Raw genomic sequence first — 22,688 nt, 5'->3', positions numbered from 1 at the left:
TTTTTCTCCACTCTGCCGGAAAAAATTGGATGCTTCCCCCTACCGGAGTGGGTAACGGATCCGGGGGAAGTAAGTTCCTAGGGCCTAGACCCAGCCTGGCCCTTGGGCGTTGGAGCCGACTGCTGGCCTCCCCTGCCCCTCTGGCGCTTCTGGAACGGCTTACGGAACTGTTGTTGCTGTTGCGAATGTCCCGAAGCCTGACCACGTCCACGGCCTTGTCCACTGGACCGCCGTTGGAAAGAGCGGTACGGCTTCTTCGTCTCCTTAGGCTTCTCGAGGCCCACAGCCGTGAGCGTCTCGGCCTCCGCTTTCATGCGGGCCATCTCGTCGTCCGCATGCTGTCCAAAAAGAGACTTGCCGGAGAACGGCAGGTTGGCCACCCTCTGCTGTGCGTCCGGTTTCAGGGACGTAAGACGGAGCCAGGCGTGACGCCTCTGGTTGACCCCATGGCAAAACCCATGAGCAGCCAACAGGGAAGAGTCCGCTGCCGCACTGATGATCTGGTTGGCCACCAGCATCCCTTCACTCAGCACTTCCTGAAAATCCTCCCGCTGTTCACGAGGCAAGTGCTCCGCAAAACGCTCAAGGGAGTCCCAGAGGGCGCGGGCGTACCGACCCAGCAGCGCCGTGGCACTCGCAGCCTTCATGGAGGTGGCGGCAGTTCCACAGACCTTTCTCCCTGCCGAATCCATCCACCTGGACTCCTTATCCGGGGGAACCGTGGATGACGGAGCGGAGGCATGCTGTTTGCGTGCCGCCGTCACGATGACGGAGTCCGGAGGTGGTTCCGCTCTCAGAAAAGCCGGATCCGAATCCGGGGCCCGGTACTTCCTCAGCAACCTAGATGGTGCCGCCTTTGTCACCGCTGGGGTGAGGAAAAGGTCCATAGCTGGTTCCTCCAGGCCCGGTACCAGAGGAAGGAGAGGGCGAGACGAGTGTTTTTGGTGCAACGTCTCAAAGATCACGGACGTCTTGGGCGTGGGCACTGTCAGGGGTATGCCCAGCTTCGCAGCGCCCCTCAAGAGGACATCCTGGAACACCACCAGGTCATCAATTGGGGACACCCTCGTATCCGGTGATCCCGACAGGGTAGGAGAACGATCCCTGGAGCCAGAGGATCCCGTGCGGGAGCGAGACTCGCGCCTCCTATGGCGGCGTCTCGACCGCGAGGACGATCTGTGTCGCGACCTGTCCCGTCTCCCAGAGCGAGAGCGAGAGCGAGACCTGCCAGTCCGTGGCCTCCCCACCGGTTTCCGTGGTGGAGTCTTCCTCGGAGCCTCCTTGGGCGCAGGTTTAGGGGTCCCCTTAGGAGGTACAGGCAAAAACGGCAGCGAAGTGGACCTCGGAGGAGGGACCTCCGGCTGCGGTGCCGGCCCACGCGGAGGGACCGGTGGCGGCGGGTCATCCGCTGGAAGTGGAGGCAGCGTCGGAGGATCCTCTTGAGGCAGAGGAGGAGGAGGAGTGACCGCCTTCGGAACAGGTGTATGCGTCGACCGAGGCCGAGAAGGAGTGTACACCGCAGAGTACACCGTGCCCTGTGATCCTTTAGGCGAAGAGGGCTGAGAGCCCGCCCCTTCAGCCGGAGACCGCTTCCTCTTGCGTCCCCCGCTGGAAGCAGGGTGACTCCTGGGACTAGAATCCCTCTTGCGACACTTTGGAGAGCCTGACCGACTCCTAGACGTCGACCTCCGTCTGCTCGACGTCTAGCGTCGCTTTTCCGGCGTCGAAAGGCGTTTCCTTGACTCCGGCGTCGAACGCCGCCTCCGCGACGTCGACCTCTTCTTCCTCGGCGCCGAACGCCGATCCCTCGACGTCGAGCGCCGACCCCTCGACGTCGACCTCTTTCTTCTCGACGTCGACCTCTCTCTTCTCGACGTCGCACGCCTCCTCGACGTCGAACGGTCCTTCCTCGACGATGAGCGTCGCCGTCGTCGTCTGGATGTTCTCGACGTCGAGGATCCCCTCGACGTCGACCGGCGGTGTCGCCTCGACGGCGAGCGCCGATGTCCATGACGTCGGTATGAAGCCCTCGACGTTGACGACGAAGACGACGTCGACGGCGGCTTCGTCCGCGGTGGCTTCGACGTCGAGTCGTCCCGATGTCTCGACCCGGAGCCCCGGGGAGAAGGGGAGCACACCGCCGTCATCCCTCTCGACGTCGTCGTCGAAGCTATCAACGTCGACGGAGACCGGGATCGCTTGCTGGGCTTCCTGCCTCTGGGGAGCCCCCCAGAGGCCTCAGCAGAGGCAGAGGGAACCTTCCCTGACTGCCCAGACCCACCTGCAGCCTGCAGGCGCCTCTCCTCAAGGCCAGACAGCCTGACCTTCGCCCTTTCCTTCAGAGTGCGAGTTGTAAACTGCTGGCAGATGACACACTCCTCAGGGACATGATCTTCAGGGAGGCAGACGATGCAGACATCATGGGGATCACCTCTGGCCTTCTTCCTCTCGCATGCTGGACACTTCACAAAGAGTCCAGGCATTTTAGAGCCCTAAAACACCTGAAGCAGCACACAGAAGAGAAGAGAAAACCAAGAAAGTAAACTGCAACACTCTTAGAAGACAAAAGTGCCAAAACATGCAATAACCCCTTGAAACAAGGGAGAGCTCAATGCCAGGGTCCTGTAAGCAGGAGCCGGAAAAAAGAACTGAAGTCAGTGGGACCTGCTATGCATTCTGGGATACTGGGAGAAGGTTCTAGAAGGTTTCCTTAAAGGCACAGTATCCTGTTTAAGCCACATAATGGCAGCCTATGGGGCTTGTCTGTCCAGGCCTTCCTCTCTATCATTTCTGAGGGGTTTTGCAGTAAAAGCAAGGGAAATCTGGACAGGCTTTGCTGTTTGTGGATTTTTGGTGGAATTTCTAGTTGAAGTACTGGACAGTGTAGCCTGTGGATATAGGCTGCATTATTTGTCTTTAAATTTTCTCTTAAGTGTCTTTGCAGTTCTGCAATTTTTTGACAACTTAAGAGATTATTTTTGATTGCCGGGGTCCACGCACATGGGCGGGACTATTCACTAGATTATGACTATACACAGAGATCCCCTACTACAGAAATAGAAAAATACAATTATTCCACAAGTTTTAAAAGCAATCGAATACCTCCAGCTCCCGGCTTCCGCCTCAGGACTGGATCAAGGGTTTTCATACATATATATATAATTGTATGTATTTTCTTTTTCCATAGCGTGACCACTAAAACGTATCAATGTTTCTTAGTTATGTAAACATATGAGCCACAAGTTAGTCAGCTGACTTTGTGGTCTGCCCTGAATGTATAGTTCCACAGTTCTCATCTATACTTTGGTCTTATTCAACTGCCTAAGATGAGAACTGTGTGTGTAACTATGTGTGAATCTCCAGCTTTTGAGCCTGGATTAAGTGTATCAGTGGTGTCTGCCTCACTTAAAAAAAACTTTAAAACGTATGTGCTGAAATTTACTTCATGCATATGGTTATGTCATAAAATTGTGCATAGATGCAAAAGCTAAGCACAAACATCTTCTTGACAATTTGACTTTGTGATAACTGCATGCTGATATGACTCCCATGGTGTACATGTGTTACTTTTTATCAACTGTATTGCCATAGGAGTTTTGAGGGTTCCAATACCAGTATTGACCTGGTCCATGCTTTACAAAAACACTTTTAAATTCTCTTACCTTCGGTGGCTCCATGGGGTTTGAAAAGCATCCCTGATCCTGCCCCCACATCTGAGTTGCCAACTCTGGGTAACAGGTGTCGACACGCAAAGCTACTTGTGTGGCAATGTCCACCACATAAACCGGGGGCCAGTGGCGCGAGGAGACCAGGAGGTCCACATGGTCACAGGCGCTTTCACCTCGCACAATGTATTTGGAACCGCTAACTACCTACATGGTGGACAGGAAAAGACAAAGACCGTAGAAAACATCAACAAAATGGGTCACAGAAGGCATAAGTTACTGACCTGTAAAACCGTTCTTACTCATGGTCATCCTTCATAGATTTACAGCTGGGAACCCTAGATAGTCAAAAGTTTAAGCAGCAGTGTACACATACATTCATTTAACTGTTTTAACTTTGCATCTTCTTCTACAGTCTATCAACTACATTACAGGGCCCATACTCTGACCAATGGGCTGAGAAGAAGCCTATTGCCTCAACCCACTACAGGCCTCCGTGGATTGGGATTTCTAAGCTGAAAGAGAAAAAACCTTTAGAGCCTCATAACAGACAGAGAAGAGATACCAAAGCTTAGGTTCTCGTAAGCACCATTTTCTTCTCCAGCACTGAATCTTTCATTGATTTCAATGCCTGAATTAGGAATACAAAAGCAATATTGTATACACTGTGTAGATATTATTGTATACATTTTATACAACAAGACAAGTGGGATTGGTTAAAGAGGGCCGAGTTAGACAACACCACTTGCCCCACACTGCTCTGAATCTTCAATCCTCAGGAAATTATGCGCTTTTTAATGTTTTGTACTTTTTATGCTGCTCCTAGAAAGTTATTTATCATCCCCATTCTAAAAAAAAAAACTGGGCTTTAGGAGGGTGAGACCAGCTTTTATTTTTGTACAACTTTTTTCTATTGATACTGTTTTGTACACTCTTAACTTTTTACGGGCCTCTGTCAGACTCAGGGCAAGCTGTGATTAATTTTTGTATTGTAAATCATGTATTTTTAGCCTGTTTTTAGATTACCGGGAACTTAGTATATTTTTCAATTTGTAAACTGAATGATGGTATATTGATGTTTGTATGACTTTCATGGTTTTATCTTTAAAGCCGAATAAAGTTTATTGATGATGATGGTGACTGAACATCTAAATGATAGTGCTTTGAGAAAGTATGCACTAGCTTCCACACAACTAATGTCCATCTTTGGCATGCCATCAAACAGCAGTGACTGATATGCCTTTCTTGGAGTGCACACCCACTTTTCTTTGCAGTGGTGTGTCCATCTAAGAACTTCAAAGAGATTCACAATGAAATTCAATGTGTGATTTCTGATTTTGAAAAAAGCTGCAAATTTGTTTGCACTTCCAAAGAAGACAAAACATGGCCTGATTGCCAGGATTCTTTAGTTCTGTGTTGAAATTGAAGCAACAATATGATGTCTAATGAAGGCAGAGAACTGACCTGAAAAAATTTAGTGAATTTGAAAATAGTCTTTTCCTGTTGCCAACCCTATGATTTTGCTAACCGTAGCATTTTCGACAGCAAAAGGGTTTTGTACAACAGGTCCTTAGGTTTGTCAATGAAATATGTTACAGCATACTTACCATCACATAGAACGTTCCGCTTGTCCCGGAGAATATGAGACAACATTTGGAAATTCAACTGCTGGTTAACATGAAATGGAACTATTACCTTGGACAAAATTCTTGAGTGTGTGTACAAGACCACCCAATCTCGGTGAACACAAATTTAATGATTGTCTACAGAAAGTGACAGCCACTAAAAACACCATTTTCCAAGTGAGAGCCTTCAAGGCACTGGAAAGTATAAGTTAAAAGACTGTCCAATTAAAAGAGTTAGATCAATGTTTAAATCCCTTACGGACACATTTTATTTGATTCAGCGAATGTCCAAACATTTGCACCAAAGGAAAAGAGACTATTGTTCTCTGAAGTGTCAGGATGGACAGGACTTCAACCAAAGAGCATATTTGTGAGAGGTTTGTATCATGCTTGCATCATGCAATGTCGTACATGCACTAGGCAAACCTATACAACAGATTTATGAAGCCAAACAAAACAATTTTGCGTGGCTCTGAGTAGCTTCTTATATCTGGAGTAAGGTAACACAGCGGATTCGCTGCATTGCCTTACTGTGCCCTGGGTAGGTGTTCCATTGGCCTTGTAGTGGATTCCCACGCAACTCCCATGGAATTTGATGCATTCCAGATTTAAAGGACTTGTAAACCTGGGAATGCGTCCAAATCTTACATCTTCCCAGGGGATGCGTAACAAGCAGAAATATCTTTAGCCTTGTTTTTACATCTTTCTATGTGTGCAGCACACTTAGGAAGAGGAAAAAGCCTCCTAGGATTGTTTTTGTGCAGGAAGGTGCTCCTAGGCAGCCAAAACCGAGCCAGCACAAGGGAAGAGAACAGGAATGCGACGTATTGGATAAATAAGACAAATTCTTGCCCTTTTCCTGTGATGCAGCACAGCAAGATGGCTTGCTGCACTGCCCTGCACCAGGATTTTTATAAATATGCCCCCAATTGTCCACTTAGAATACTACCGGATTTCTTAGCTTTAGTGTTGTGTAACCACTAGTACCATGCACTTTCTGAATGCTTCCGTGGATTATTTTAAGTTGAATCTTCAGCACACTGAAGGGATAAGGTCAACTAATAGAAAATCGCAAATACTTCCTGTTCTTTGGATGACCAGGGAGATAGAAATACTCACTATGGCGATCCTTGTAAATCAGGAAATGTTTTTGACCAATAGAAATTTTATATTTCTAGCAATGTTAACTCCGAGTATCTGTTTTCTTAAAGGTTCATTTCTGCCAGTCTAAGCTTGCCTTTCAGCCCAGTATTTTTCTTTTCAAGAAAATATCTGAAAAGAAAGCCCTTCACTTTCTCTGCTTTTGGGACATTTTCTATAATTTCTTTGAGCAACATTCATGAGAAATTCCTATTGAAATTCTTTTAGGGGTGTATGTTATGAGCGAGAGTCTGATCAGATTGGAGGAGATCTTTGTAAACATTCTAAAATGTGCCCTTGTTGAATTATATCAAATACCAATAGGTCTGGGCTTACGACTTTCCACTCTTAAATGTAGTCAGTAGCACTAGGGGTGGTTAAAAGGGAGAATGTGACACGTACACAATTATTGCGTAGTGCTGTCATGAGGTCTGACAGAATCCTCTACGTTTGGTATTGAATGGTGTTGGTCTCGTGTATCACATAAATGACGAAAACCTTATAAAGTGCAGGCTGTCAAATGGTTTGCTGTTAAAAGAAGAAGCTGGTAGGAGAGGTCGACTTGCTTGCTTCTCAAACCACAAAAGAATGCCCCAAAATGTGGTCCGGCACCACTTTCAAAATAAATTTATTTTGAAAGTGGTGCCGGACCAAATTTTGGGACATTTATATTTTACTCTGCTGTCGGAGTGGTGCCCTTGGACAGGGGGCATTTTTTTGGAGCTGGCACACGGAATCTATTTTTTCTAAATAATGATTGGTCTGTATAAATCTGGAGGTTGGTGCTGTTTCTGGTTTGTCTGGTCCACTGTCCGTTTTTTGGTATCTAAAAAACCAAAAAAGAAGTTGATGTTTTTGTATTCTAATGAGGTTAAGAAGTTTTCTATTTAATTCTCAATTTTACTATCCTGTAGTTAATCGCCCACATGTTTACCAAAACATGTATGGCTGCTGAATGGCATATGGAGGATCTTAGCTTGAACTTGCTAAAAAAAAAAGGATGTACTCTTAAATCCTTCATGGTAACGAGCTTCAGCTGTGTTAGTCAACTGACGAAATCCTGGTGAGAAGAACAAATTACTTGCCTTCAATAGCACAATTACGGATAGATATTTCATCTAACAGCAGATTCCTCATCGTTTGAATTTCCACAAGAAACAGCCTGGATAATGAAACTTTTTTGCAACTGCTCCTGTGCACCAGTAGCTGACTCCATTGTGCACCGCATTGGCTTCATCCAGGTTCCAGAAGAAACAGCACAGAGCCATATATGGACACCATCTCTACATACGTTACAAGAAAATCTTCTGAGCCCCATGAGTACCAGAATGAAACCCTAGCAAAGAACCTCAGGACTTACAAGTCAACTGCACAGAAACTGGATGAGGGTGGGTCAGTGAGGATGCAAAGAGGGAATCCACCACAAAGAGTGTTATCAAAGGCAGAAACGTGTTGTTCTGAGGACTATTCTAACTACAGATCCCTCACCTTTTCAATATATACTATAGCAGAACCTCCAAAATTGTAGTGGAGGTGGGATGGGTGGGTCACCTTTAAAGAGTAAATCCTACAGGAGAGAGCAGACAAAATGGCCCAACCCTTGAATCTGAGATTCAAGACAGAAATACCTGGTGAGGTTATGGACAACACCCATGTAGACACCTGGAAGATGTCCAGTAATGGAACAGACCTTGCCAAAAGCTGCAGTGCAGCTTTAGCTCTAGTCGAATAAGCAAGAACAACCTCAAACAGACTCCTTTTTGGACAAGGCATACCACATTTTTATGAAGAGAACAATCCACCTAGATAGGCGGAATGTGTGATAGATTGCTTTCAAATGGAACACTATTTTGAATAGAAGTGTTATGATAGTGGCCATATACATAACCTGAAAATAGGTTAATAATCATTACAGTACAGAAATACATTAGATGAGTGGCTCAGAAACTGCACACGGAACACTTCTACATTGTTTTTTTCATTGGTTGAAGAGTTGAAAATATAATCCCCTGACCTAGAGCTTCTGTCAGGCCGAAATGCATTGGGAATTTGGGACATGGAAATAGGATGCACAGTGATGTCTCAGTAACTCATGTCAGATCACAATTTTATAGTATGCACAATAAATAATTCACATTAAAATGAAACACAGCTCAATTGATTTAAGAAGACCAACAGGTGGAAAAAGAAATGTGAGGCAAAACATGAAGCCTTGCGACACAGTTAAAGTGGTGCAACAAGAGGGAGGGCAATCACTCAGTTTAGAATAGTGTTTATATATGGAATTAAAGAAACCCAGTAAGTAGTGGTCATACCCTCTATTGCACACACGAAAACACAAGTTTGCATGATAGTTTCTCTATAAGAGTGAAATGAAAATATAGGGTATGTTTTAAGGACCACCGAGTTTTTTGGACACCATATAGAATGGTGACACCACTTTTTGTAGAAATGATGCTGGAACCTGAGGCACCCGCTTGTCAAGAAAGATGGTAGTACAGAGTGGTTGCAATGTCAGTGACTGAAGTTCACTGACGCAGGCACTGAAGTAATCGTAATGAGGAAGACAATTTTCAGGGTCAATTACCTCAAAATAACTGTGCAAAGCAGGCACACCAAAAAGTTAACGACCAAATTAGAGTTTCACTGTGGAAGAAAAAAAAGTGTGGGAGGAAACATGTACGTAAGACCGTTTCAAAATGCATCAGAATATTGATTTAAATGGAGCTGGGTGATGGCAATTGTACAATGGAAGGGACGGCAGACTATTAGCCTTTACCTGAGAGTTTATCCTGCAGTGGATCAACACAAAAGTATTGTTTAGACAAGTATGACTTTGTGGATGAGTGTCGAGATGCTAGGATGACAGTTATAGCTTACTCAGGTAGATCGAACCCGCTCAGCTGATTCAATTCAGCATTGGTGCATAATGTGGGTGTATGGGTAGTACCCTACCTTGATGTTTGTTAGGTCAGTGGGGAGGGTGCAGATTCTCGGGAAAGATATTCTGATTTCAGTACCAGGCCCTAAAAGCTTAGCCTCTGGTTTTTACGATAACCTAAGCCTGATCCCTGATCTTCAGACACAGGGGAAGCAGCAGAAGACGCAGGAATGCGTGGAGGAGATCCAAGTCCGAATGACAGTGGAACACTTCTCACAGGGAACCTTGTGGCATAACCTTTAGAGCCAGAAAGGCTCAACAATGAGCGCTCTTGATGGTATCAAAATGCTCAACCCCAGGAACGCCGCACTGCATGAAGATCCCTTGTTGTACTTCTGAGTGCAGACATCACTAGTGGTAGGATAGATGCTGTCTGGTGAGCTTGCTGCCCTGGTGTTCTAGGACCCTGCCAGATGGTTGACAGTCAAGGAACTTCCCAGGCAGTCCAGGCACTGCTACTGCCTCAGCAGCTCTTGGCACAGCACATGCAACCACACATCACCCTGGTTGTTGCTGTACCGCATGGAGGTTATGTTGTCTGCCAAAACTTGCAATGGACTGCCCAGGATGGAAGGTAAAAAGGTATTGAGAGGAAGAAACTCCAGAAGATTGATTCAGGTGGCCTCTCCAGTCCAATGAAGATGCATTGGTCACAACTGTGAGCTCTAGATGGAGTACGGAGAGTGGCCTGCCTCAAGTCAGGTGGGAATCCTTCATCCACTAATAAAGGTCCGAGACTACCTCGGCTGACACACTGATGCCGTCTGAGGCTGTACCCTCATTGCCATGCTTTTGAAGCTAGAATTTAAACTGCATGTGCAATAGGCATGAGGCACCAAAGGATACAAAAGGCAAGAAGAACAAGAAGCCTCAGAGCCATCCAGGCTGGAACAGAGAACTGATAAACAATGGGATATCATGATTGTTGACTTTTGAGCAAAAAAGCTTTGAACATTTTCGTGTCCAGAATGGCCCCTATAAAGGGATGCCTCTGCACTGACTGAAAGTGAGATTTTGCTTTGTACATGGAGAACCTAAGGGAAATATAGAAGAGAAATGGAAGTCTGCATCTAGTCCAAGATTTACTGTGGTGAGCTGCCTTCAAGACCCAGCGATAGAAGTTTGGGAATATATGCACTCCCGACCTATGTAGATGGGTAAAGAGGACCTGGACCCCAGTCAGAATCTTGAGCTCATCCTGCCAAAAGAAGGTGTTACAAAACTGAAGATTAAACATTTGTTTCTGCTTATGATCCTTTTGGGACATCAAGAAGTAAGGCAAATAGCAACTGTCGCCTCACATTCTTCAGGTCTCTCTTTTGCTTCTTTGGCTAGCAATAGTTGAAACTCTAAGGCCAGGATTGAGGCATGTTCTGCCAAAGTTTGTTCAAAAACAGCAGGTGCTGTGCAAGAAGGTTGATGGGAAGAGTGTAACCATGAATGGCAATCTGTAGTAGACACTGATCGGAGGTAACTGCACAACACATGGGCAGGTAAAACCATATTATAATGCCCTCCACTGGCTGTAGTTGACTACCGAAGTGAGAATCCGAGCAACTTGGTGGAAGCATGGGGAAAAGAAGACGAAGGCAGACCATGTTGGTGGTGGCCCTATCCTCTCCGCTCCTTGGAGTCTTGAAATGGCTTAATGGGCTACTTTATAGGCTGGAATGGGGGAGGAGAATACCTTTTTCCCCTATTGCTCATACCTCTTGGATTCCCGATCGGGGAGAGCCATCGGAAATGCGGTCTGGGAGTTAGAGGCCTGGATGACCAGTCTCTCGGGGGTGGGGTGGGTGGACAGGAAGCAAGGGTCGCCCGGAGCCAGGCGGTGGCGCCTGCCAACGTTCCTATCTACAGGCGGACCTGTAGCGGGCTTGGACCAAGTGCCCAGAAGAACGTCTGACAAGGCCTCATTAAAAGGCAGCAGAGGCTCGGCCGAGCTTGCCTGCGGTTTAAGGGCCTCGGTGAGGAGGTTAGTCCTCACGGCCGCGACGGGAAGCTCAAGGCCCAAGGCCTTGGCAGCCCACCTCAGCACCACACTATAGGCAGCCCCCTCCTCCGTAGCCACGGTAGGAGGGGAGACAAAACCAGTCTTGGGCGAAATGTCCAGACCACTGGCCTCCCCAAGCTCACCTGTCCAGTCCTGAAAAGACGGACACTGACGTGCCGGAGGGTCCTCGGACCCCTCCCAATCCTCCTAGTCACCCATCACCTGGTACTCAGGTTCAAAGGATGGGGCCGGGTCGTAGAAGTAAAAGTCTCCCATCTGCGTCGAGAGCGGCACCGCTCTGACGCCGGACATGAATCGAGGGTAGGACCTGGGACGGCGTCGTCCTGGGACGGCGCCGGGGGCGACACCCTAGGGCCCGGCGCCGGCGAGGTCGTGAGGTCGACCGGCGACGACCTGGATCCGGCAGGGCCCTGCGGCATCGGGACCAAAGTCGCCGACGGCGTCGGGGCCGAAGGACCCGACGGCGCCGGGGCCGAAGCACCCGACGGCGCCGGGGCCGAAGCACCCGACGGCGCCGGGGCCTAAGCACCCGACGGCGCCGGGGCCTAAGCACCCGACGGCGCCGGGGCCTAAGCACCCGACGGCGCCGGGGCCTAAGCACCCGACGGCGCCGGGGCCTAAGCACCCGGCCCGCGTGGGGACCCAGTCGGGGCCGCTTGGCCCAAAGGTGCCACGGAACCAGACGGAGGAGCGAGCAACCTCATGGCCATGAGGAAGGACTCTATCTCCTCCGGCGTCGCGTTTTGCCCAGGGACCGCCAGGTATGGAGAAGGCCGCTACGCCTGTGGCGCCGCGGGGGCGGTGTTGCACGAACCCCCGGCCGCGTCGCGCGAGCGTCGGGGGGGGGGAGTCAGAAGAGCGATGGCACCTCTTCGACTTCTTGTGCCTCTTACCTGAAGGCTTCGAGCCCAAAGACAGATGACGACTCCCGGAACTGTGGTGACTCCGGCCCCACGACCGGTCCCTCGACCTCCTTCCGGACCGGGACCTCGAGCGGCGCGGGGCTGACTGCTGGAGCTTGAGTCGCTTGCGGGACCGCTCCTGTCTAGCCTTGGACGTCAGGGCCTGGCAGTCGGAGCAGGACTTGTCGTCGTAGTCGGGGCCCAGACAGTGAAGGCACCGGCGATGGGGGTCGGTACCCGACATCAGTCGGCTGCAATCGACGCAGGGTTTGAACCCGGGCATCCCAACCGGCACCGTTGGAGTCGAGAGACTTTGAAAGATGATCAAAAAGGATCGAAAAATTGACTAGGGTACAACTTTTTCCGGATCAGCGCTTGCTGGCGCGGAAAAAAGAAGAACTGACGTTAGCGCGCAAAGGCAGCGTCTAAGTACTCCGGCGACGTCATCCTGGCGCCAAGGATGGACGCGGAGCCGCAGACGACGCCTACCGACGCGCAAGGGTACTGCTCGCAAAGGTTTCCGGATCCAGTCTGACGCCTGGGGATATTCTAAGGTAAGGAATCTAATACTAACCTGTTTCTTTCAGATATACTTTTAAACTCCTCCACAAAGGTGGGCAAGATCTTACTTGCTCTGGGGCACTTGCCATGCCCCACAGTGAGTGGGTGTATGTGCCCAAAAGTATACCACATTCACAGACTGTAATGCCAGAATGTGACCATCAGGTGAAGCAGCAGGAAATGTATTGAGTTTCACTTTGTTGGCCGAAAGCTGGGTCCCCGGGGACAGGTCTACAATGCCTAGTTATAGGGCCACCAATCAGCGGCGCAGAGGCTGGATTTACCCAAGCCACAGCCATAGTATCTGACAGAACTATATGAGGAGTAGGTAGTAAAGGCCTCGAAGTTGAAGTGAAATATTTCAGTAAATAGACTGACAGTGGTTTCTACTTTTGGCATCTGCAGTTCTACCATCTCCACTGACCTATGTAACAACACAGCCGGTCAGTTGGTGACAAAGCAGGTCTTGCAAGTGAAATTTCGACTGGGGGCTCTAGCAGATACAAGGGATTCCCTAGTATCAGTGTGATTTTTCCTAACTTGTGATCTTTTTAGATGTTAAAAAGAGGCAGTTAGAGAGTCTACCAGGAAAACCATTACCAAAGTGAGCAACTTTTTCTTCTGATGGTTACTTCTGACAGCAAATTCCTCATCTTAGAATAGATACCAAAGCAGAACCACCCCTGGTGGATGGTCTGTTCAGTGGACGCAGATCTGTCAAGGCAGTAGAGCTCCATTAGCGCATGCTGGCAGATTTTAAGGACCGGCACTCCGCATACCAAATCAGTGGTAGCAGGCTTAGCCCTGGTAGAATGGGCTGTCATTCCTTCCAGGGGCTGCTTCTGGACCAGCACATAGATTTTAATTCAGAGGACTATCAACCTCTATAGGTCCGTCTTCTGCAAATCCTTCCCTTTCTTCACCCAGGAGAACCCCATAAAAAGCTGATTATACCCATAGTGTTCCGCAACCACTGTGCCCTCACCGGCCTGGTCGCCCCACGATCCTCGCTCCTGCTCCTGTGCCCTCCTGCTGCCTGTGCCGCCCGATCTCCATCGTCGCCTGCTCCCGGCGCCCCAGCCGCCGCAGGGCCGCCAGAGAAGCCCGCACCCGGTTTTCCCGCCGCCGCTGCCTGCAGACCCGCCCCCCCGCCAGCCGATTGGCTAAGACGCTCACGCATCCCAGCTGACCCGCCCTCACTGCTCCCTTCTTATGACGCCCCCTCAGCGACCGCGCAGCGGACGCGCGCAGCGGGAGCACCGAATGAGCGCCGAAGGTGCGCCAAAGGTAAGCCCGTCTGCGCCCGTCCGCGCCCAGCGCCAGAATCCCTGGCCCCCGCAGACACCAGCCCACCCGCCGGACCTACGACGCCGCCACCCTCAACGCACTCAACCCCGGCCGAGTCCCGGGATGCTACCGAGCCACCCCTAGACGCACCCACGGACGCTTCAGCTGCCACGCCTTCAAGTTCACCTGCATCCGGACCTGCCTCGCACCAGCACCCGTCAAGCCGAACACCAGCAGCATCCACCTCAAGTGCATCCTGCTCAACACCCGCTCCGTCCACAGACACGCCATCGAACTCTGGAACCTCCTCGACACCACAGCTCCTGACGTTGCCTTCCTCACGGAAACCTGGATGAACTACTCCTCAGCGCCCGACATCGCCATCGCCATCCCAGAGGGATACAAGATCACCCGGAGAGATCGCGTCAACCAGACTGGAGGAGGCATCGCCATCATCCACAGGGACACCATCCACATCACGACCAACACCGACGACACCCTGACTACCGCCGAACACCTACACTTCCAGATCCGCACCGACCCGAAGACCACCCTCAGAGGCACCCTGATCTACCGACCCCCGGGACCACGCACACAATTCAGCGAGGACATCGCCGACTTCGTCAGCCCGCATACCCTCCCCTCCGCTGACTACATCCTCCTGGGGGACATCAACTTCCACCTGGAGAACAACAACGACCGCAACACCATCACCCTGCTCGACAACCTCGCCAACCTCGGACTCAAGCAGCTGGTGTCCACCCCCACCCACCTCGCCGGACACACGCTCGATGCCATCTTCTCATCCAGCGAAGACATCGCCTTCAGCCACGCCACTGGACTCCACTGGACAGACCACAGCTGCGTCCACTTCACCTTCAGAAGAACGACGATCCACCACCACCAGCAACAGGTTGCTCGAAGAAGCTGGAACAAGATCACAGCCGACCAGCTCGCTGCTTCCCTGAGCCAGCACCCTCCCGCCAGCTCAGCGAACCCAAGCCAGGCCGCCGACAACCTCACGAAGTGGATCAGCAACTGCGCGGACGAACTCGCCCCACTGAGGACCCCGCCCAGCAGACCCGGCAGCAAGAAGGCCCCATGGTTCACCGACGAACTCAAGAGCTCCAAGAAGAACTGCAGAGCCCTCGAGAAAGCCTGGAGAAGGTAACCAACACCGGACAACATGACCACCCTCAAGCTTGCCACCCGGAAGCAGCACCAACTAATCCGCGCCACCAAGAAAACTGCATTCAAGGACCGGCTGGACAACAACGCGCACAACTGCAAGGAACTCTTCAACATCGTGAAAGAGCTCTCCAACCCCAACACCGGAAACAACGACATCACCCCATCGCAAGACCTCTGCAACTCCCTCGCCTCCTACTTCCACAACAAGATTGCGGACATACACAACAGCTTCAGCACTCAACCGACACACGCCACGAACGAACCACCGCCCCCCCACCGAAGACACCGTCCGCATGATGAACTCCATCCACTCCGGATCTCCAACCGACCCCTGCCCTCACCACGTCTTCAACAAGGCCGACGATGTCATCGCACCCCACCTACGGGACATCATCAACACCTCCTTCAACACCGCCACATTCCCGGAGAGCTGGAAGCACGCCGAACTCAGCGCCCTACTAAAGAAACCTACAGCGGACCCCACCGAACTCAAGAATTACCGCCCCATCTCGCTCCTCCCGTTTCCAGCCAAAGTCATAGAGAAGACCGTCAACAAACAGCTGGCCGCCTTCCTCGAGACGAATGGATCCCTCGACCCCTCACAGTCTGGCTTCCGAGCCAACCACAGCACCGAGACCGCCCTCATCGTTGCCACCGATGACATCCGAGCCCTGATGGACAACGGAGAAACAGCGGCCCTCATCCTCCTAGACCTCTCCGCGGCATTCGACACTGTCTGCCACCGCACCCTAGTGCAGCGCCTCAGCAACGTCGGAATCCAGGAGAAGGCACTGGAATGGATCATCTCCTTCCTAGACGGAAGAACACAGAGTCCGTCTACCACCGTACAAGTCAGAGGCCACCGAAGTCATCTGCGGCGTCCCTCAAGGATCCTCGCTGATACCCACCGTCTTCAACGTCTACATGAGCCCCCTCGCAGCCATCGCACGCCAACACAACCTCAACATCATCTCCTACGCTGACGACACCCAGCTGATCCTCTCCCTGACCAACGACCCCGCCGCCGCCAGAGCCAACCTTCACGAAGGGATGAAAGACGTAGCCGAGTGGATGACGACCAGCCGCCTGAAACTGAACTCAGACAAGACGGAAGTCCTCATCCTGGGCTCCACGCCTTCCGCCTGGGACGACTCCTGGTGGCCCCCCGCCCTGGGCACCGCACCCAAACCGACAGACCACGCACGCAACCTGGGCTTCATACTGGACTCCTCCCTCTCCATGACCAGACAAGTCAACGCCGTCTCCTCGTCATGCTTCAACATCCTGCGCATGCTACGGAAGATCTTCCGGTGGATCCCCACCGAGACCAGGAAGATGGTCACCCAGGCCCTCGTCACCAGCCGACTGGACAACGGCAACGCCCTCTACGCCGGAACCACCGCCAAGCTCCAGAAGAGACTCCAGCGGATCCAGAACACCTCAGCCAGACTCATCCTCGACATCCCACGACACAGCCACATCTCCGGACATCTGAGAGACCTGCATTGGCTCCCCGTCAACAAAAGAATCACCTTCCGTCTCCTCACCCACGCACACAAAGCCCTACACGATCAAGGCCCGAGCTACCTCTGCAACCGCATCAACTTCTACGCTCCCAAACGCCATCTCCGATCAGCCAGACACGCCCTCGCCGCCGTCCCCCGCATCCGAAGAACGACAACAGGAGGAAGGTCCTTCTCCTACCTGGCCGCCAAGACCTGGAACTCCCTCCCGACCGACCTGCGCCTGACCCAAGACCACCTCTCCTTCAGGAAGAAGCTCAAGACCTGGCTGTTCGAGCAGTAGCAGCACCCCCCCCCCCCCCAAGCGCCTTGAGACCCTGCGGGTAAGTAGTGTGCTCTATAAATGTCTTTGATTGATTGATTGATTGGTCTGATCAATATAAAAACTAATAGCTTTTCTGGGGTTCATGAAGCATCTCCTCCTCATTCAAATGTGGAAGGGGGGCAAAGAATACTAGTAGGGGGATAGATTGCCCAATTTGGAATTTGGAAAGGCATCACAACTTTAGGTAAGAATGTCAGCACCGGTGTGTCTAGGAAACAGTGGTATCAGGTGGTTGCACCGGCAGTTCCTGAAGTTCACTCATGCAATATGCATCGCAGTGTGGAAGATGGTCTTTAAAGTCAGGAGACACAGCTTGCAGCTATGCATTAGATCCGGGGTGTACACTTGAGAAAAGTCACGACCAAGTTAAGGTCCCACTGTGGCATCACAAGTAGTTTGGAAGGAAACTTGTCAAATCTTTAATAAATATAAACACAATGTGTGACTTAAACAAGGACAGTTGGTGCAGTAAACATAGAAAGACCAAAAGGACAAACAAATAAACTTTAATAGTGTCCACTGCAAGGCCTTGATGGCCCAGAGACAAAAAAATACATGAATATCTGACAGCTTTGAAAATGGTCTGTCTGGCAGATACCACACCAGGCAGCCAAGGTCGAATGTCACCTTAGGGACCGGTTTATCCTCAGACATCACCAGAATAAGGTTTCACATTGATCTCAAAGAACAGAAAAGAAAATACAATACGTTTAGCTGTAACCAGTGCATTGCTTATTGTTTGCTGTAAATATTATGTACAGCAGTGTAAACCAACAGCCCTAATCCAAAAAGTAGAGAAACTGAAGAGCAATACGCACTTCACCGAAAAAGCCCTAAAACCAAAAACCAATTCAGATGCACTGCTTGATGGGTAGAAGAAACACAAAATAGATATAGCAATTGTGGTATAAGGGTGAAGTGAACATGCATTGCGAAAAACTGATCTAAAGAGGGCTCAAAATGTAATTGAAAATGTAAGCATCCGTGTAAGAAAATATTCTGAGCTCTATCGACCATTCACAGAGTACCCTATTCACCTGTGACCAAGGAAAAAAAATTACACACCCACTCAGGGGACAGTGATTAGCAGGAGCATGCCTCTGTACACGTATAAATATATACATGGTTTTAAATTTCCAAGCAAATAATTTTTTAAGATGTGTACTGTTGTAAACATTTACGAACAAGTAGAGGTTACATTTGAACCCTTTCGCTGCGGCGGCAATTCCGCCGCAGCGCTAATGGGCGGGCTGCCCGGCGCTCCGACGCTTGTGACGGAACCGCTCCGTCACGCCCCTCGGGTGGGCTGTGCTTGTGACGGGGCGGTTCCGTCACGGCCCCGCCCGCTCAATAGAACGCGCCGCGCAGGCGCGGCGAGCGGGCCGTGACGAAACCACTCCGTCACCAGCACAGCCCACCCGAGGGGCGTGACGGAGCGGTTCCGTCACAAGCGTGGCAGGGGTTAAACCAGAAAACAACAGCGGGCCCTTGATGCCGCACCTCACACCAGTTCCGACAGTTCTTTCAGAATGTCGTGCAAACATCCCCTATGCCAGCTGTTGACGTAACCGTGCTCCAGATCAGAAGATAGTTAAACAAAGATGGGGTGCACAACTTACAAAGTTCAGTAGACCAAAGGTATATGAAAAAGTCACTTCTTTATTAGAACAAATGTTTCGCTTATAAAATCAGTTTAATCAAAGTATCAGCCAACGCTTTTCGCTCCCACACGGAGAGCTTCCTCAGGGCGCAAAAACTTTAACAACCGTGAATAGTCTGCAATCGCTGTCACATGGATCTAACGAATGTAGAAGGAATGTGGTCCAAGACGAAGACTTGCAATAACAAGCAGTGATTTTGCCACGTTGTAGCTACACGGGCGACAGTAACTTTGGTGAACAGGTTCCGCATGTATTACATCAAGTTGTCCATCACTCCAAGCCTGCAGTTTCAGTGTAGTGTGGCGTGGCGTGGCGCGTTGAACGACGCGCCCGCCACGCCACACTACACTGAAACTGCAGGCTTGGAGTGATGGACAACTCTATGTAATACATGCGGAACCCGTTCACCAAAGTTACTTTCTCCCATGCAGCTACAACGTGACGAAATCCCTGCTTGTTATTGCAAGTCTTCGTCTTGGACGACATTCCTTCTACATTTGTTAGATCCATTTGAGGTTTCTTTTGAAAAATAGTGGAATTTTTCACCTCCATTGTGGCGCGATCCTTGCCTGTGAATGTTTATAGTTGGAATCGCTGAGCGTGGGAACAGTGTGACAGCGATTGCAGACTATTCACGGTTGTTAAAGTTTTTGCGCCCCGAGGAAGCTCTCAGTGTGGGAGCGAAACGCGTTGGCTGATACTTTGATTCAACTGATTTTATAAGCGAAACATTTGTTCTAATAAAGAAGTGACTTTTTCATATACCTTTGGTCTACTGGACTTTGTAAGTTGTGCACCCCCATTGTTGTTTAACTACATTTTAAACCAGGTAGAAACATTTACAAAGAAGCAGAGATTTATTTTCAACTTGTTTCAAACGGTTTAATATGTGAAAAGTTAAAACTGGCTTTAACCAAACATCTTTTAAACAGTTTGAAATAGTTTTAATTATGTTCAGTTTATAATATTAGGTAGCCACCGCACAGTTGCTAACCCTTTCAAATGTCATTATGCTCTTCTCTTCTCTGTACAATTGGGACTATAATAGTTCAACTTCAAAATCTTATTTGGAAGCTCCCTCCCTTCTCTGCATCCACGCTGCTAGGCCTGCCATTTGCTAATATCTTTTGATTTTACAAACACCATTGGTAAAATATACATTCTTATAGGGGATCACCGCCAGCCATCTTCATTTACTGGTCTGTTATGTAATTCACATCTTTCTTCCGCCCTCTACAGCAAACACCACAAAGCAATGGGTCTGCCCACTTCAGTCACTGGCTAACTTTACTGTGAGTGAGTGCATTTCTACACATTCACAATGAGCACACCTTCCCACAAGTAGTATCTTCAGTGCCAGGAACTACTAGGGAAATTGGTGTTTTTTGATATCAAAAACAATTTTTGTTTCAGTCACTTATGTTTTACACTGCAGAGCCCCAGTAGCTTCCTTAACAGTAAAACTTTGCAAAAACCATGACAAAACAAGCTCTGACAAATGTAACTCTGGAAATCTGTGCCAGACCAATTTGCTTTGCCAAGACTTCTCTATCCTAAGGAGGCTGATGTCTGCATCTTAGACAACCTACTCCTCATACTTTTTCATTCAACTTTTCATCGGCTAAGCTAAGAATTTGACTTTAAAGTTACACTATCTTTGGGTCATTTGTCATGCACAGTTTCGCGATTCCACATTAGGTGTGGAAAGGATGCATGCAAGATGTTAATTCTGTAAAATATTGGTTATCATTCACTGAATCAATTTAATACAATTTTACATAGTTCATCGCGTGTACCTTACCCCGGAGAAAATAAACTTATTTTCACAGAAATGATTTGCACTGTCCCCAATGCGTCCAATGAGATGCAGACATTATACACAAGTTATGGACATGTCAAACTTCAGCAATACTGGGAAGGGGTTTCACTACATTTATCTGAATGCATAGGTAGACAATCAATTCCCAAACACCTGGGAGTCATGCATATTAGGGTTATTCCAAGCCCCCCCCCTCCCACTGGGGTGAGAGTAGCACATTTATAGGAAACTATTTTGCCTGAAAAGTATTGGATATATGACACTGAAACGATGCGTATGTTCTGCCACAGGGTGGATGCCTCGAGCACTGCCTGTAAATCTTCAGTTTGTTAATTAGTATATACACTGATCTTTTATTTCCCACCGGAAATCGGCAAGATATATGCACATAGTTTGGTTGTCATAGTATACACTGCAGACTGTATAATTCTATATACGATTGTAAGACCACTGAATGGGGACAACTGATATAATGTGGCCTCTTGAAAATTCGGTCGGTGTAAAGTTGTCCTGTATACATGTGCTAAGTACCTGGACGAAATTAATTTCTTTTTATGTCTTACTGTCAAAATAATAATAAACAGATCAAACAAACAAAAATAATAATTCACTGAAATCACTTTTAATCAGGTCTACAGTGTAGTGTTGGGGAAGTGGTAGCAAAATATGACTTGGCCTTACCTGGTGGGGGCATATTTTGTACACTTTGCCACCTGTGAAGTCCTGTGGGGGCTGTTTAGCTCCACTCCCGTTTTGCACAAAGGCATGAAGTGCCTCAAGTGAGCTGATCAGTTTGTCCTAATAGTAGAGGAGAGACGAGTGTCCATTGCAGAAATAAGACGTGAAGAGTAAGGAAGAAACAGGGAAACATAACAGATGAATAAAGTGAGCATCACAGAACCATTATTGTTTGAAACATAGAACACATTTATTATAGAATGTATAGAAAGGGATGCAAACAAAGGATCGAACAGAAAAGGTGGGAGGAAGATGCAGGGTCTGGAGGATCTCAAGGCATGCCTAGGGATGGACGATGAGTGTCTTCCAATGTAACCAATGAAAGAAACTAAGAGTCTAGATAAGGAATGGGATTAACGCATGTGTATAAGAAAAATGTCTATCTACAATCCAGTGAATGCTAGCAGTCATGCAGATAGAAAATGTTCTGGACCTTCTTTCTGGAGGGTTAATCAGCAGCTTACCTTGCTGGTATTTAACGTCCAGGGGATTTCACACAAAGTCAGAAAGTGCTGTAGGTCCTTCTCACCATAAGAATCAATCTGCTCCAACTTCAGGGATCCATCGTGCAGCAGACGCACCAGTGCACTACCATTTCCTTAAGGGTAGAGATAAACTTTTTTAAAAAGACTGCTTGCATTTCTACCTTTCTCACTATGTAAAAGTACAGGTACTTTTTATCTACACTGGTTGTGAAAATTCAAAATTCAAACACTTGTAATGGGGCAATGTATGATCAAGAGAGCACTTTTACAAGGACTCAATGCTTGTTATAACTAAGTTATAAATATCTCAGAATACCGAAAATACTTCTAATATAGCAGCAATCCGGCTACCACAATGCTCTAACAAGGATTGGCAAAGCCAATAGGTCTCACATTTAAGATGCTTATTTTTATTTATTTATTTAAACAGTTTTATATAGCGCTGGCTAGACCCAAGGGTATCAGAGTGCTTTACAGTGATGGAAGTAGAGACTTGGTGTGATAATTACATTACAATACGTACAAAAACTGAAAAGCAAAATATACGAGCAAGAAGTAAAGAGCAATAGCTATCTAGGCGAGGAAATAAGAAGTAGCATATAGTCCAAAGCCAGGAATTGGGTAAACTATGCAAGCGGTGTTGTCCAGGGGAAGTGCGGGGAGGTATGGGAGCAGGGTAGAGCGGGGGCGGGAGAAGGGCGAGGCGATAACATGTAGGAGCATGCAGGGAATCAATGAGAGCAGGTGGAAGGGGATGGAGAGCGGGAGGGAGGGGAATGGGGGAAAATGTGGGGAGATGGACGGGGTTAGT

General features: G+C 48.9%; 1 protein-coding gene across 4 annotated transcripts in view; it reads right to left on the bottom strand.

Annotated features, from left to right (window-relative positions):
* Positions 1–22,688, bottom strand: part of HMGXB3 (HMG-box containing 3) — a 526,740-nt gene that overhangs the window by 100,748 nt on the left and 403,304 nt on the right. For all 4 annotated transcript variants that reach the window (XM_078653572.1, XM_078653575.1, XM_078653573.1 and 1 more), the window contains 3 exons: positions 21,857–21,990; positions 21,336–21,452; positions 3,663–3,872 (listed from right to left, as the gene is read on the bottom strand). In XM_078653572.1, coding sequence (XP_078509698.1) covers positions 3,663–3,872; positions 21,336–21,452; positions 21,857–21,990 — 461 coding nt within the window. The remainder of the gene's footprint in view (positions 1–3,662; positions 3,873–21,335; positions 21,453–21,856; positions 21,991–22,688) is intronic.

This window comes from Lissotriton helveticus, chromosome 7 (genome assembly GCF_964261635.1).
Source record: "Lissotriton helveticus chromosome 7, aLisHel1.1, whole genome shotgun sequence".
NCBI lineage: Eukaryota > Metazoa > Chordata > Amphibia > Caudata > Salamandridae > Lissotriton > Lissotriton helveticus.
This window is presented reverse-complemented; position numbering and strand designations above follow the sequence as displayed.